Below are 16,076 nucleotides of genomic sequence, written 5' to 3'. Positions count from 1 at the left end.
GGCACCTTTCAAAGCACTCAACGACACCTTACAATACACAGTTAAAATGTATCCATAGATCATCAAATCAAATAATTCAATAATATACAATAACAGTTAATAAAATGACTAGACAAAAAAGTCTAATAAAGAAATATAAATAGTAGGTATAAAATTATCATCAGTGCAAATCTCAATATGTGAGTCACCATTAAATCAGACGGAATATGCCAGCTTCAAAAGATGTGTTTTCAGACAGGATTTAAAAGAGGAAAGGGAGTCAGTATTGCAAATGTCATGGGGGAGAGAGTTCCAGAGGCGGGGGGCAGAACGGTCGAAGGCTCTAGAACCCATGGCAGTCAAGTGGGCAGATGGTGATGTGAGTTGGATTGCAGAAGAGGATCTAAGAGCATTGAAGGGTGTGTAGATATGAATGAGTTCAGACAGGTAGGAAGAGCCTTGATTATGAAGGTGAGAAGTCGAATAAATAAATCCCTACTTACGTACCTACGTATTGACGAGAAGTTCCACTGTCAGAGCTAACCTGTCAGGTTTAACATAGACATAGGCACATTTTTAAATCTCTCTCTTACTTCTCCGGCTGTTACTTTTCTTTCTGTCCTTAAAAACACAAGGTTGAAGTGGTCCCCCAAAGCAACACAGCAAAACTCAAATAACAACAAGTCCTTGTCAAAGTCGACTAATTTGGATTCTGTTTACCCTGTTGCCCTGAAAAGATAGGTACCATACTGGTGGTAGAAAATGGCTGGTATCCCAAACATTGCAAAGGTCGATGTAGATCAAATTTTCAGAATTGCTGGGTCAAGACCCAGAAGTGAGTTGCATAATAATGTCTTGCACTGACATAGCTTAACGCTGACTGAAGAAATCTATGTCCTACACTGACTGGTATTGTATAAAAGGTTGTCATGTGTTGATCGATTGAATCTCACCACACTGTGTACCCTTGAGTTTTTGGTTTTCTTTTGAATATATATATAAATATATAAAAGTTTTGTGTCCACACAGGAGTTGAAAGAGGCAGGGTGAAGAGAAGTAGAAGGAGAAGGAGGGGAAATATAGGCAGAAGTATGCAACACTGTGCTCCCTCACCTTGAAATGGCAGTGTTCCCCTTGATAAAAGGCTAATAAGCCTAATCAGGTCTGATTAATTACACCGATAGGCACTGCGTTTGCCAGCCTATTTGATGGCTTTATCTGTGTTTTGCACCGGGCTGAGGGGATGATGGTGTTCCTCAGGAGGAGCTGGAAAGATTTAGCCCAAATGAAGGTTACTGGTGCTAGAAAAGGGAAGGCAGGGGGTGGTGGGGTGAGGAACGAATCCTGGAAGTGAGTGGTAGAACAATATAACATGTTGTTGTAGTATTTGGTGATGCATTAATATGGTATGGTGACTTTATAAACATGTGCTCTGTGTTGTTTTCTCTGAACCGAATCACCATTCTCTTGGTCCTGCAGTCCTGTCACTCTCCGACAAATCAAGTCCAGAGAGTGTCTGTCCCCTTCTGAATGATAACACGTGTACTGACTGAGGCTTTGTATTGGACTCTTGAGAATGGCAATTCATTCTCCTCAGAGGCTCTTTTCAAATCCTATTGTCTTGGTCATTACAAGAGAAATCAATGTGGCCTTAAGCCATGTAATCACCACCGTTCACCTGCACAAGGGATTGAACTGCTGCTGCTGCCTTTGCTGTTGACAGTAAGAACAGTGAAATATATTTTCATTTTAGGAGGAAATAGAGGTTGTTCTCTTGACATCTTGTTATCCTAACCACCGACATAACTGAAATTGTGTTGAAGTTCACAATCACGTGTTCATTGTCCATTTAAAGCAAATTTCAGTGTGGTGAAATGAGACCTGGTTCAGATTCCAGATGTCCTCGAAGTGAAATTAGTTGTACATGAGACAAGAGTATGTCCAAATAAGCTGGACATGTGCACAAACAGTTTTATAGGCCAGGTTAGTCTTTAAGTCAGCTATGTCTTTTCAAAGATGAATACACAAAGATAACTGACTCCCTAAAAAGTCACAAGTTCTCTGGTCTTATCTTGAATTTACATAATTTAACATTTAGTTTTACCCCCTCTGTTTGCATATGCGCAGTTCATTTACATGTAAACATTTAAAAATATGTATGCCTTTGGGTCTTTATTCTAAAATGTCACATTTTCTTTTAAATGGCTTGAGGATTTTTATCTCTTTGTTGTCTTTTGTTCTGCATCAGCTATAGCCTTTTGCAGGCTTCGCCCCTGTGTGGTACCTCAGACTTCAGAGCCTTTGGGACGCAGGGAGCCATGTGCTCTATATTTATCTTGCTCTATGATTTATTAATAGTCTCCCCAGTATGCGCAGTACTAAAAATACCGTGGAGGCAGAGCAACACATGCAGCATCTGGCTAGGAAGGGAGTGTGCGAGCGGTGGCGAGATTCTTCAACTCAGCAGCTTTCCGCTGTAACATCATGCACGTCTGGGATGATCCAGGGTTTCAGGTTACCTCAGTACACAAACTACCCTCTGACTCAGCACATGAGTGACCCAGTCATTCCATACAGTGACAACACGACTCAGCAAGTCGAGCATATGGAAACTAAGAGACATGATTCTTAATGAAAGAGTTCGCAAACTCCAGTTTTTAGGTGTGTTTGAGTGTGTGTGAAATTTCATCACTGTCTCTGTTTTCTTCTCATCTCCAGTATGAATACTTCAATGCGGTGTTGATTAATGAGGTGGATGAAGAGGGGAACAGCGTAGAGCTGGGAGGAGAATTCATCCTGCAACCCAATGACCACTTTAACAACCTATCAGTCAACCTCAGCCTCAGCGTAGTCCAGGTGCCCACCAACATGTACAACAAAGGTAAGGCTACCACCTCCAATTTATAACTATGATGTTAAAAATACAGTTGTGCAGAAAGGGTTTAACGCCATCACCATAAAGGTGCAATACATCTTAGTCTCTCAGGATCTTATTTCCTAGCTGAATTGTTCAATAATTCAGATAATTGGAGCCCTGACCGTCAGTAGAACAGTTGGTATGCTAGCACGTGAATGAACGCCTGTGTCTGGAGGAGGATTTCAGTTCATTAACTGTAACTCTTTGGATCATCCCTACCACACACTGACTTAATTAGCAGTTAAATAATCAGAAATTCTGCTAATTTACCGTCCACTCAAGTCCAACCGATGGAGTCATGGCCTTGCACAATGCTCGGCGGACAGAGTGAATGTCATGTCGGCTTAACCCAGCTACCAGAGGCAAAGAAATTATATGGAGAAAGAGAGAGAGAGCACAAGAGGGAGGAAGCAAATGAGAGAGAAAGTAGGTTAAGTCAGACTGATGGAAGGTCTGAGCAACAGATTAATTACAGCTAGGTGGGGAAAAAAAGAAAAGCGCAAGTGAGAGTGACGGGAGGAGAGTGAATGAAATGGAAAGGAATTGAATGAAAGGGCTGAGAGAGTGAGGCTGGCAGGCCGATACAGGGAGAGGAAGAGTAATTTTGATTTGATTCACAGGCAAATGAGTAGAATTGCGCGCACATGCTCACAGAGAGCTTTAAGAGTTTTAGATCTGCGGGCTTTGTTCGCTGGTACTGATAACGTGGATGTGTTGGCTGGGACTGCAGGGAGCTCGTTGGTGGGCATGGTATCACCGTTCTGCAAAGGGAGGCTGAGAGGCTTGGCTCGATGGAAGGAAACAGTTTGCAAACGATTATGTAAAAGTTTTCAAAACATTTTTGAGTGCGTCTTCTTTGGAATGAATTTGCAAAAGTTTTAAGTCTTTTGCATTTACTTTGCTGTTTGCTCAAGCACTGACGTGTTTAAATAGTTTCATGTGTATCACCTGCTTTCAGCCAAGAAGTTAGCAGGTGTTCAGACAGAAAATAGCAAAGTGACTTTTAATAATATAAGACAAGATTTAACATGCCGAATGATGCTGCATTGCATTGCAGCCAAATTTGAGTAAGGTTCTCTTTGAAATGAAGGAAGACGCTGTGTTTTTTACACAGTGCTATTCTTTGTCAAGCCGTGCTTCTGTAAACTTCCCCACGCATAGCAGCAAGTCACTGTCGCCTGAGCCTGTTTTTTTAAGCTGCTGAAGAACTGGCTGTAGCCTGTGCACATCATAAATGGTTTGGTGGCAGCAGTGATGAATTAGAGGTTAAGTCCATGATAGCAGAGAGCTGCATGCCCCTGGAGATTAATCGCAGGAGGGACAACACCACATCAAACATCCATCTTCCGAACTCACATCGCAACTAAAACACAAGCCATGCCATCATACGTTATGAGGCTACATGACAGGAACGTGTACCATGTAAGCAAAAAAGCCATGCGCACATTTGCAGCAGGTCAATACACTCTAATGCCCATGCACTTGCTCTCTGCGTTCACGTTCACATGAGCACATACACACCCATCGCTTCCCATTTCTTTCCTGTTTCTCTTCATGCTTCCTCGCTCCCCTTGTTAATACCCTCCTCCCTAATCATCATAAGTAACCTATTAAAGTGAAGTTGATTTCAGCTCAGATTGCTCTGACTGGTGCAGTGGGTAACCTACACGGTTCTACTTTTCAATCTTGAGCACGCGCGCACGTGTGATTATATAAAATCATGGGAGCTCCTTTGATCAGATTGAATTAAGGAGTGCATTAGTTGAGATGGATTTAAATGACAGCTTAGGGGGAAAGTAGAGCCCATACTCTATCCCTCATCATGACAAGTTCAGATTGTAATAGACACTCAAACTGCACCAGAAGTGACTGTATTGTTGTGTAAATGGAGCCTGGATCAAATCCAGCCTCCTCTCCGCTCCATAGAGGTGGATGGGTGTTTACTATCAAGAGGGGGCTTTAGTGTGCTAGCTTCCAGAGGACTAATTCAATCATGGCTTATTGGCATGACTGTTGACAGGAGAACAATGTTGCCAGCACGGGAGATGATGGGGAATCTGTTATCTGCTTTTCTCTCTCTCCGTCCATTAGGTACTTGTCTGTCTGACTGTCTTGCAGTAATTTACTGCCTCCCTTCCTGGCTTTCTTTTTTATCTATCCAAAGGCTTTTGTGTATTACTGTCTGATTGTGTCTGTCTGTCTGCTCGCCATTTTCTGCTTCCATCTTCCCTGCCCTGCTTCTGCACCAAACAAAATTGGCGTAGTAAGCAGCTGTAATAAGCTTGGCTGTCCGGTCGCAAATCAGTTACTTTGTTGACTCTCACAGCCTGTAAATTGAAAGGAAGCTTCAATTATTGGATGTGCCCCACCATATATCACAATAAATTTGGACAGGATTATAAGCAAAAGCTGTTGCACACCGCTTGAGTTGGAAGATGGCAGCTGCTGAGATTTGTGAAGCTAGTTAGCTTTAGCAGGAGTTATCTGTGGTTTTTTTTTCCTCCATCATGATTGGATTCAGCTGCTGCCTCATCAAGTTGTGTGGAATAACGAAATGAATTACCAAGATAACAGTTCATCAAAATGGATATTTTTTTCTTTTGCAGACAACGGCTAAGGAAAAATCAATAAGGAAATTCAGTTTTAGTCAAGTCTACCCATTTCATGGCTCTCACTTGATGCAGCTCTTTTGCTTCAGCTGTCTAGTTGGCCATGCTATCTGTGGCAGAGAGTGCTTTAAGTGCAGTGGTGGGTGTAGCAGGTATTACTAAGCTACAGTGCAGTTTGTGCAGCCTGAGCAGCAGAGACAAAGCCATTGTTTAATAGAAAACATACATATCTATGGCAGAATATTTATATATGGTAAAACGGATGTCACAATGTGAGATTCAGGTCTGAAAGGTCAGGTAAAGCAAAAATAAATATATGTAATGAGTTTGTCACACCACGGAAAAATGTGTCTCTAACCACACAGAAAAATTTAAATGATTAAATAAGCAGTATTTTCTGCTCTGAAACACTGGGGACGTGTCAGCCGAAGGAGCTGAGCTGAAGAACGAGCGTCCACATAGCGACAGACTCGTTCAGCAGCTAACCAAGTCACACAAAGCTCACTCACTTCCTGAGCCAAAAAGCAAAGGAGCCACTGTGTAGCAACAGACTCTCATTCTGCAGCTTACAGCAACTAACATTAGCACAAAGCACACACCCACAGCAGTGAACAATGACTGCCGGGCTGGGTAGCCAATACTGTCTGAAAGGTATGTTTGAGACTGCTATTTTGCTTGTGTTTATAGACCCTTTAAGGGCCGACGTCACAATGACGTCAGTATGTTAGCCGGAGGCAAAACATGACTCATCACCACACGGATGTAGGCTACATAGGAGATTTAAAATGTAGCCTTGTCGTGTCATTGGGAGCCAGAATAGAAGGAATCATGGCTCAAAACTTACATTTTATCGCATACCAGTTGCCACTGCCCATCAAAATGAAGACAACTGGGGTTATAGCCTATAAGATGAAGGGACTAGACAGAGCAACCATCAAAAATGCTCAAACTTCATATCAGGTTAGGGAAAAAGTATTTACCGTTGTAGGGATGAATAACGTTATGTGTATTAAGGCTTATCATGTCCATCTAATCAGAAATTTGGGAGGTATTAAGAGGAATATTTGATTTCTCTGTAGCACTATTCTCTATGTTTTTTGCACATTAGCTAACATTAGCCTTGATAGCAAAACAAACTGGAGGAAACCGCTCAAGTGTCGTCCTCCTTTGTAAGATTGGCTTAGGAATAAACCACAAAGCCGGCCATCCCACCTTCAGCAATCCTGTCAAATCATCCACTGAGTGAGAGCACACGGGTCGGCCAGTCTGGTTCCGTTGATCAGTGTTTACTTATTCAAGTAACACTTGTGGTCCTGGAGAGTGAGTGACCTGATGGTGCATTTGTAAATTCAGTCTTATACTCTACACTAAAATGAGAGCCCCGTTGGTCAACGAAATGGAGCATTATATTTCTGTATGAATTAACAAGCGGTTAAGTTAATCACACATTCACTCCACTCAGCGCTCTGCTGCTTTAAGAGTGTGGTGCTCTGAATAACCGAACGGTACATTCTGACAGCGCTCTGAATTTACGAAAGGTCCAGTTTGTGCCTTGGAATGAGTATTTCTGAATGTACCACTTGCATCATCTTCCTCCATTGTCTAAAACAAGCCAAAAGAACTTGCTAGCTAGCACTAGCTAATGTCTGTTTGCCTCCAGCTAAGCCCTGCCCACCTAAAACGTCATACTGTTTACTAACAGTAAAAGGGTCTATATGATTGCGGTGTTTAACACAGATGTTTATTAATGTAGTTAGAAGTCCAAAAGCGCTAAGAGAGCTTGTTGAATGTAGCAAACTCATGCTCACACACAAGGATTAACAAAATGACACTGATGCTACGTGCTCTAATGTTAGCTTTTATATAGCAGGGGAAGGGTTACGTTAGGGATGGCTCGAAGGCGTCATCAAGCCATGATTTCAGGCACCCTCCCAAAAAATCCTGGACACAACAACACTAAAAAAACATTTAATGATCAAACTCCACAGCTGGGTCCTACACAGATCCCAGTGTTTTCACATTTTAAACTACATTTTGCCTTTGTAGGGCAGAATAGCCTACTGTCTCTCCTATTCCTATTCTCTTTTATGTCTCTGATTCTTTTTCTCCTCTCTCATCTTTTCACTCTGTTTTACTGCAAACACTTTCCCTGTATCCCTGTGTAATGAATAGGTCCTGATAGTAATCTGTGGAGGTGCAGTGTCTGATACGATATGAGTGGTTGAACAGGCACTAGAGAACGCCTGTTCTGAACCTCCTGGACTGTAAAACATGTAAAACAATTTTAACCTTTTTCTTCAAATGGTGCTGTTTCTTTCCTCTCCATGTCTCCCCCCTCTGTTTTTTTCCGTTAATCCTCAGACTCTGCAATCGTCAACGGAGTGTACTGGTCTGAGGCCTTGAATAAAGTGTTTGTGGATAACTTTGAGAGAGACCCATCACTCATATGGCAGTACTTTGGCAGTGCCAAAGGCTTCTTCAGGCAGTACCCAGGTAGGTGTGTGTTTGTTTGTGCATGTGTGTGTGTGTGTTTGTAATTAAGTCGCTGTCTCCCTAAAGCAGAACGAGGGGTATATGGGAATCTCGGTGATTGACAGCTGGAGACTGGAGGCTAGTGGGATGAGGGACAGGAAGAGGGGGGAGAGAAGATAGAAGGTGAGAGTGTGGGGTATAGGGAGGCAGGTTAGAGAGTTTGTAGAAAAAGAGAGTGGGTGAAGAAGATGGATGAATGTATGAATAAGAACAGGAGGAGCATAATAACAAAAAGCAGCTTATTGAATAGAATGAGTGAGTATTATAATCTACGTGGAACATAATATGGGAAAATCAATAGAATTGCTTCGTCTTTCTTTTATTTTCATCTTCTGACCTCTTGAACCTGCATATACGTGTGTTTTAATTATGCTTTTTAATATCACATGCCTCAGTCTCTGGTGTCCTGACCTGGAGGGCCCCAAAGTCACTGCTGCATAAAGACTCTAAATCCATTCTATTCCTTAAAGTTCATCCAAAATTAGAAGGAAATTGTCCCCGTGAGAACTGTGTGCTCTGTGGGTTATTTAGTGTAATTTGGACATGGGAAGAGTTCTACAGAGGGTTGTTGCTGTTGAATTTTTCAGCGTAATTTTTCAACTCTCTGAGCACTACATTCGACTTCATTGTACCGAGGTGTCAGCAGGAATCTCAAACCTCTATGTGCTTGGCCAAATACCACTAGAAGTGAGAAAATATGTTTTGGGGTTTTTTTGTGATTCAGGTGAATCTCTATAAATAGCACACTTAAGGTGTAGAGGTAGTTTTAGTAAAACAGATGATCAGTGTTTTAGAAAAATTCCGTGTGCGTTGGCAGAAAGCCTTTAGGGCTCAAAGAACAGCTTCCCAGACCACCCTTTTCTCTCTTTCAGCCGAGGTAACAGTTTGTTTTCCTCTGGTACAAATTATACAACTCTAGCACTATTGCAGTTTGTCTTTCTCTTTGGATTTGTGATGCTGACTCTGTCTCTTCAAGGGATCAAGTGGAAGCCAGATGAACACGGGGTCATAGCTTTTGACTGCCGCAACCGGAAGTGGTACATCCAGGCTGCCACCTCTCCAAAGGATGTGGTCATCCTGGTGGACGTCAGCGGCAGCATGAAGGGCCTCAGGCTGACCATCGCCAGGCAGACTGTCTCCTCCATACTGGACACTCTTGGAGACGACGACTTTTTTAATATAATCGCCGTAAGTCCACGCAGATATGCTCACAGCTGTGAGGGGGGCCACATAAACTGCTTAACCTCCATGTTTTTTTATAGCTATACAAACACACACACACAAACACACAGGCCCACAACCTCTACTCCTCAGATCAGAGGAAATGCTGGAACGAATCAGCTTTCTCTCCTGTCACGCTCACAACCAATTAGCAGTCAGCTGAATGAAGATTTGAATTGCAAAGGAGACAGTTGTGATTGGATCCCGCCTTAGGCACCCAAACCATTGTTATCGCATCTCAGTCTGATGAAACTCCATGAGTGTTTGCGTGTGTGTGTGTGTGTGTGTGTGCGTGCGTGCGACACATGCACTCGCACATGTGTGTGTCTGATGCTGTTTCACATCAAAACGCAGTCAGTCACTTTGCCAGCCTCCATTCTCTTTCTCCACTGAACAAAGTCTTCATTATCATTTCTTATCCTAATCATGTTATTTTGAAAATTATTCTTTTGAAAAATAAAGGAAAAGAGGATTTAGACAATCAGGCAGAAACATATTGTTTTCCCCAAACACTCTTTAAAAGGATGTGTCATTTGGACTCCTTTATTTCTTCTTTTCTATTTGTGCCACATTCACTGTGTTACTTTCTATATACGTGATGGAGTTTCTAGAAGACACACAGTTGAGTCAAAGTCATTATTGGTTTTGTCTTAAGTATCTGCAGCGAGAGAATAGTCTATCTCATGCAGTGAGAGTTTGTTTCATGCTGCAATGTATACATACACACAAAGACAGACACACACACAGATGCATATGCACATACACACATCAGGGCAAAATTGCCGGCTGTGGAGGAACACACTTCCATTATCTTTCTTGGACTTTGAAGTCTAATTCATACTCATGCATTAAATGGTGAGTATTATCACAGAATGGCAGGCACTGGGTACATTGTGTACTGTACAGTGTGTGTGTGTGTGTGCGTGTGCGTGCGTGCTTTTCATCAAGATGAAGTTTCTCACATCTTACCACTTTGCTTTTTTAAACATTAGATTAAACATTTCTGTACATACAGCACATTTAAAATGAAACAAAAAAAAAAACAATGACTTTAATTATTTTTATTGTATTCTTTTAGTACAATGAGGAATTGCATTATGTGGAGCCGTGCCTAAATGGAACTCTCGTCCAAGCCGATGTGACCAACAAAGACGTGAGTCTTTCTTTCCTTGTCTCCTCTTGTTTTCTGCTGTTACATTCAAATAGAAATCATTGATTGTTTTTTGTATATCACACGCAATACACAATTAGATGAAAAAATGCCACTGAGATTGGTATAGCTTAAAGTACAGTATACAGTGTATGTTATGTGAATTTAAGTTGAGCATGTGTGTGAGTGAGTGAGGATGTGTGTGTGACCTGTTAAGTAGCCTGCTTGTGCAAGGAAACTGTCTCTGAAGCGGGTGGTGTGAGGGGTGATGCTCCGATAGTGATTTCCAGATGGCAGGAGAGAGAGAGAGAGAGAGAGAGAGAGAGAGAGAGAGAGAGAGAGAGAGTGAGAGTATGGTGTCCTTAAAGGGAAACTCTAATGACTCGGAACATAAAGTCTGTTTGCAAGTTTACAGGTTTTGGGTAGTGAAAAAAAAAAGTTGTTTGATAAATTGCCTTAAATCTGGAGGTGTGGAGTTACAAAGAAGTGAGCTTACCATGCCTCTGTTGCTCAATCCTCAGCGGCTAGAGGCAGCATTAGCCACCTAGTTTCTTTGACCGAATTGTGCATTGTGGGTAATGTGGTTCTGCTGCGTCAGTTTTAATACATTTTTACGACAGTGTTATACAAGTGCAATGCCACATCAGTGAAATACTCTTTTAATTATAGTTTGGATTTTCATGAGGCAGCGAGTGGCATAATTACCACCTTGTAATGTGGTGGTGTTTATGTGTATGTACACTGACTGGGCTGTTCATACAAGACATTTTCATTAAGTTGGCACATGAGGATCCATGCTACTGCCATGGCATGATTCCCCTCTTCATCTCTGAGTCTCTGCTCCTCTCTGTTTCCTACAGTATAGGCTCTGTGTTTCCAGGTGCCCACTAAAAAATACATCTCTTCCAAAGTCCTTAAAATTCCATTTACAAATTCAATTTTTAAATGGTTTTAAATTCAATAACCTCTGTTACTACAAGTCCAGGGATGCAGCTGTTTGTGCATGGACTACTTTTCATGCACCACGTGCAAGCACTGTAGAATTATGTGTGTGTTCACATCTGTGTGTGTGTGCCTGTTGGTGATTTCTGTTTATTTCTAAGTGAGTTTACACTTATGCATATGGATTAGCATTATGTGTTTAATTCCAGATGGTAGTTTAATGTAGTGCGAGTCAGCCAGCTAAGAGGGGAAGGCAGTCTGTGCTAGTAGATAAAGCTAATGTCTTTTACTTCAGCTGGAGGCAGGAAGTGACTGTCACACTGGGGACTTAAACTTGCTGATCTGTTTTCCTCCAAATCTGTTATTTCAAACACAAACTTCAACTGGGTCATAAATACCTGTTGTCAGGCTTCCAAAGGACATACACACTCATCCAGCTGTATTACCACGAGTACTTTTTGTCTAATTCCACTTGTTAACAAGCGTCTGAAGAAGTAAAATCCATCCTGTCTGATTATTACTCACACACACACAGTAGTTCCAGGCTAGTATTTAAAGCCTCAAAGGTAAACACTCGTGATTTTCAACATTATCTCTATCTAGCAGTCGTTGGGCTTAGACTCAGAGCGGCCCTCTGAAATGAGGCTGAAGGTGTGCTGAGCAGTTTGCTCCAGTTATGTCACAGATCGACAGTCATCTATCAGATGACAAATGAAGAACTGGATTTCAATGACTATATTTCAAGCTGACAGGTCCAAACCTCACTTACGTTTCAACCAAATTCGTGCAGTCTTAACATAGATGTTTTTTCACCTGCATATTTCCAAATCCATTCTTATGGCCGGTATACACTGTGCAATTTTGGGCTGTCCCAGATGAAAGATGACCATCGTGGGAGAAACGTGGCGATATCTTTGGTCGTGGCTCTAAAACGGTGGTCTTACGTCGCACTGTGAGACAGGTTCAAGGACGGCCGTTGTCAACGTCTTGCGACCAAAGATAACCTGAGATAAAATTCTGACGGTGTCAGAAATTAAGGATGACTATCTCACAGTGTGACAGTAGCTATGACCTACGTCTACTAATCAACCAATAGAAATGCAGCACGAAATGACACAATGGTCACCGCGACACCGGTGCTAAACCCAAACAAATGATCGCTTGCCATGGAGGTAAAACGAACAAAAAGAAGTCTGTGGAACTCCCGGAAAGAGGAAAGTTTGGTGGAGCTGTGGCAGCAGAAGCCTTGTTTATTTGATGTTTCCTCCAGCTGCTATCATGACCGCGAGAAAAAAGACGCTGCATGGAAGGAAATTGCGAAGGAACTGCAAGTTCCAGGTGAGCAAGCTACCTATGGTGGTGCAGTGCACGCTGATGACGTTACATATTGATGTACGTCGTAACCTGCGATTCAGTAGTAAACGGCCATCGTACAATCTGCACACATCAAACTTGACGTCGTACCAAAGTTTATTAGATCCACGTCTCACAGTGTGTCATGCAATGGTCTTATAAGATTGCTAAAATCGCACAGTGTATAGAGGGCATTAGGGCCTGTTTATACGGTTCCATATATTTCTGAAAACGGGTATTTATCTTTGCGTTTGCAGCTATCATGTACATGTATCCGGCGTTTTTCTCGACAGAGATTTTCAAAAACGGCTTCCAAAGTGAAAGTTTTTAAAAATATCCGTTTCTGTGGAGACGTGAAAACAGGATAGATGGAAATTTTGGAAAACGATGACGTTGCAACCCAGTTCGCGCATGCCCATTAGGTGCCTGGGAACCACAACAACAATGGAGGATATATGCAGGGTTGTTTACGTTTTGTTAGCACTTTTGGGACTACTTACGAGCTTACAATGAACTTAGCACTGCTGCATCAACATCACCGCTACACCGGCGCACAAAGGCGTCTGCTGTGCCCCATATTAGTAAGTGTACAGCAGCTAACTATGCTACATAATGTTAAAATGTAGTTTATCATTGTTTTTTATCACTAGCGCCAAGAGGAAAACAAATCACTGTGCATGCACAGAACATTCTTCTATGGTGTTTGACATATGACATATCGCCACCTACTGGCCTGGCATGCTAATTGCAGCAAAAAGCTGCCGTTTTGCGTTTTCATGTAAACAGGGATATCATTTTCACAACTGATCGTGTAAACCCGGAATTTTTTTTTATACGGGATAAATAAAAATCTGTTTTTATTTGTATCGGTATGCGTGTAAACAAGGCCTTAATGGGCAGGAAGTTTCTGAATGGGTGCGACATTGGCTTTGAATTTGACTTTACTGCAATGTAAATGTAATGCTGCCTATCCTCACCTCACCACATAGTACTCATTTATTTTGGCTTTTTCTGCCTGCCTTTTCTTTGCATTTTTCAGAATTGCACCTGACCCCATGTTGAGATTAAAAAAAACAACTTAAAAATCCACACCTTAGGCCTCAGCAAGCTGCACTTTAAGATATATCTGTTTATTTATTATTATGTCCCCATGGCTTCATTAAGCTGACTGCTGTGATCATTTTTGAGTATATAAGGTGTCTGAAGCATTGAAGGGTTTGATGTCCAGTGTACGTTTCAGAGCCTTGTGGTGCAGCACAAAAGGTTGGGCACATTCAGCACTGCATGCACGCACACACACGCACACACACACATATGCACACTTTCTGAATCTGCCACTTTATTACACTGCTGCGCCACGGATTGAACATAGCCCACTGTGCTGAGACAGATCACTTCGATCTTAACACACGCACACAGACGCATACACACACACGCGCATACACACACACGCTCACATGCAGTAGGTAAAGTTTGCTGTGCTCCAGGGTACAGCCTTTTGTTGGAACCGATTAACCTTTTTATCCACATCAAAGGAACGGCTGTGTCTTTTTGCCATATGGGGGTGTTGTCAGGCATGCTGGAGGTTGTTTATGTGCACAAATTTATGTGTGTGTTGCTGGTGCTTATGCACATGTGTGTGTTGTGTGTGTACCGGTATGTTTGCTCCCATGTGAGCAAGCTCTAAATGGCCTTATGCTGCTTGGGCCTCCCACTGTGTGTTGAGAGACTTCTCTCTTGAGGAGCAGAAGACTGGAGGGGATGAATGTAGAGTGAGGGAGAGGTGTAGAAGGATAAGATGCTGGGAAGATGATGATAGAGGTGGGGTGTAGGTATGGGGTGCTTCCAGAACCCTAAAATGATCATGCCATGTATGTAATGGCCAAGCAGCAGCCTCTGGGGATAAAAAAATGAAGCCAACACAGAAGTACGAAAAACTGCAGTTCCTTGAATGGCCACTTGAGGCTGGCTCCAGAAGCAGTCCCTATAGATTAGATAGTTAAAATGCTCAACTTTATAGCAGAAATAAACATGTTTAAACTTGGTAAAAAAAAAATAATGGTTTTAGTCTCTACATCTAATTTCTCTCGTCATCACAACTGTAGGGGGGTGATTTTGTATATAACTCACCTGTTTATTTTTCATTAAAGTTTAAAGTTACGCATATTTAAGGGTGGAGCTGCTGAGTGAGAGGCTGTCTGCGAGGCATCCCTTCAGTCTATGAGTCAGATCCACCCCTCACTCCTCCACAGCTCCTCCCTCTCAACCAAATATTGTCACTTCTGGCTCCAAAACACCAAGATAGCGACGACCAAAATGTCTAGAGGCTTTACAACTGCAGTCCACAAACCAATGGGTGACATCACAGTAGCTATGTCCATTATTTTATATAATCAGTGGTAATGCCTCAGTTGCTGGTGGTAATCATAGACTGAAAAAAGAATGGGCGTCGCTACCGTTCAGCATAGTTCAGCATATCGGTTGTCGCCATCTTGTTTTTTTTTGGAGCCAGAAGTGAACTATATGGGTGAGAGGCTGGCAGTGTGGAGGAGCAAGGGGTGAATCTGACTGAAAAGCAGAGAACACTGTCGGCAGAGTGTCACCCAAAGGGGCCCACTTGTAACTATGCATAACTTAAGCCTTAATAAAATGTAATCTGTTGAGTTATTTAAAAATTTTTCCCTCCGCACAGTTGTCATAAATGTTGAAATTAGCCACAGAGACCAAAACTGATTTTTGCACCAGGCTGTAAACATGTTTATTTCTGCTGCAGAATTGGGCATTTTAACATGGGGGCTTATGGCGATTGACTCGCTTCTGGAGCCAGCCTCAAGTGGCCATTAGAGGAACTGCAGTTTTTGGCACTTCCATGTTGGCTTCATTTTCCAGCCCTGGAGATTAGGCGTTTGATGGTATTATACAAGTGTGTTACTTTTCTCCATAGGTGGAAATGGGTTTTGCAGATGGTTGGATCGAGCCAAAGTCAACGGGAAAAGTTCAAAATGCCAACAGCTGGATCTTAACAGCTATAAATAGATTGAATTGGATAATGGGCTGTGTCTATCAGTGCGTGTGTGTGTGCGTGTGTGTGAGTGGGTTTTGCCTCCAGGCTGTTGCAAATAATGAGACATGCACATGAGACCTGTTAGGTTGCTGACAACATTAAACTCATCATTAATAGCCAGGGAGATAATGTACCCTTTGTGGCATGATCACACCTATGAACAGACACACTAACGCACACACGTTCAAACACGCCAGACTGAATGGTTGTCAGCTAAGAGGAGGTGGAGGGAAAACAGGTCATTTTAGCTCTCTCAGTCAGTATGTGACATTTCACTCCAAGATAATGTGGCAGCTTGCCGCAAAAATC

At 42.3% G+C, this 16,076-nt stretch overlaps 1 protein-coding gene across 3 annotated transcripts in view; it reads left to right on the top strand.

The window, feature by feature from the left end:
• The window catches only part of cacna2d3a (calcium channel, voltage-dependent, alpha 2/delta subunit 3a), a 151,711-nt gene that overhangs the window by 69,391 nt on the left and 66,244 nt on the right, over positions 1–16,076 (top strand). For all 3 annotated transcript variants that reach the window (XM_078170001.1, XM_078170000.1, XM_078170002.1), the window contains exons 5-8: positions 2,698–2,860; positions 7,867–7,998; positions 9,014–9,225; positions 10,337–10,411. In XM_078170001.1, coding sequence (XP_078026127.1) covers positions 2,698–2,860; positions 7,867–7,998; positions 9,014–9,225; positions 10,337–10,411 — 582 coding nt within the window. The remainder of the gene's footprint in view (positions 1–2,697; positions 2,861–7,866; positions 7,999–9,013; positions 9,226–10,336; positions 10,412–16,076) is intronic.

Source organism: Epinephelus lanceolatus, chromosome 8, assembly GCF_041903045.1.
Source record: "Epinephelus lanceolatus isolate andai-2023 chromosome 8, ASM4190304v1, whole genome shotgun sequence".
NCBI lineage: Eukaryota > Metazoa > Chordata > Actinopteri > Perciformes > Serranidae > Epinephelus > Epinephelus lanceolatus.
The sequence above is the reverse complement of the archived record's forward strand: the minus strand, read 5'-3'. Positions and strand labels throughout refer to the sequence as shown.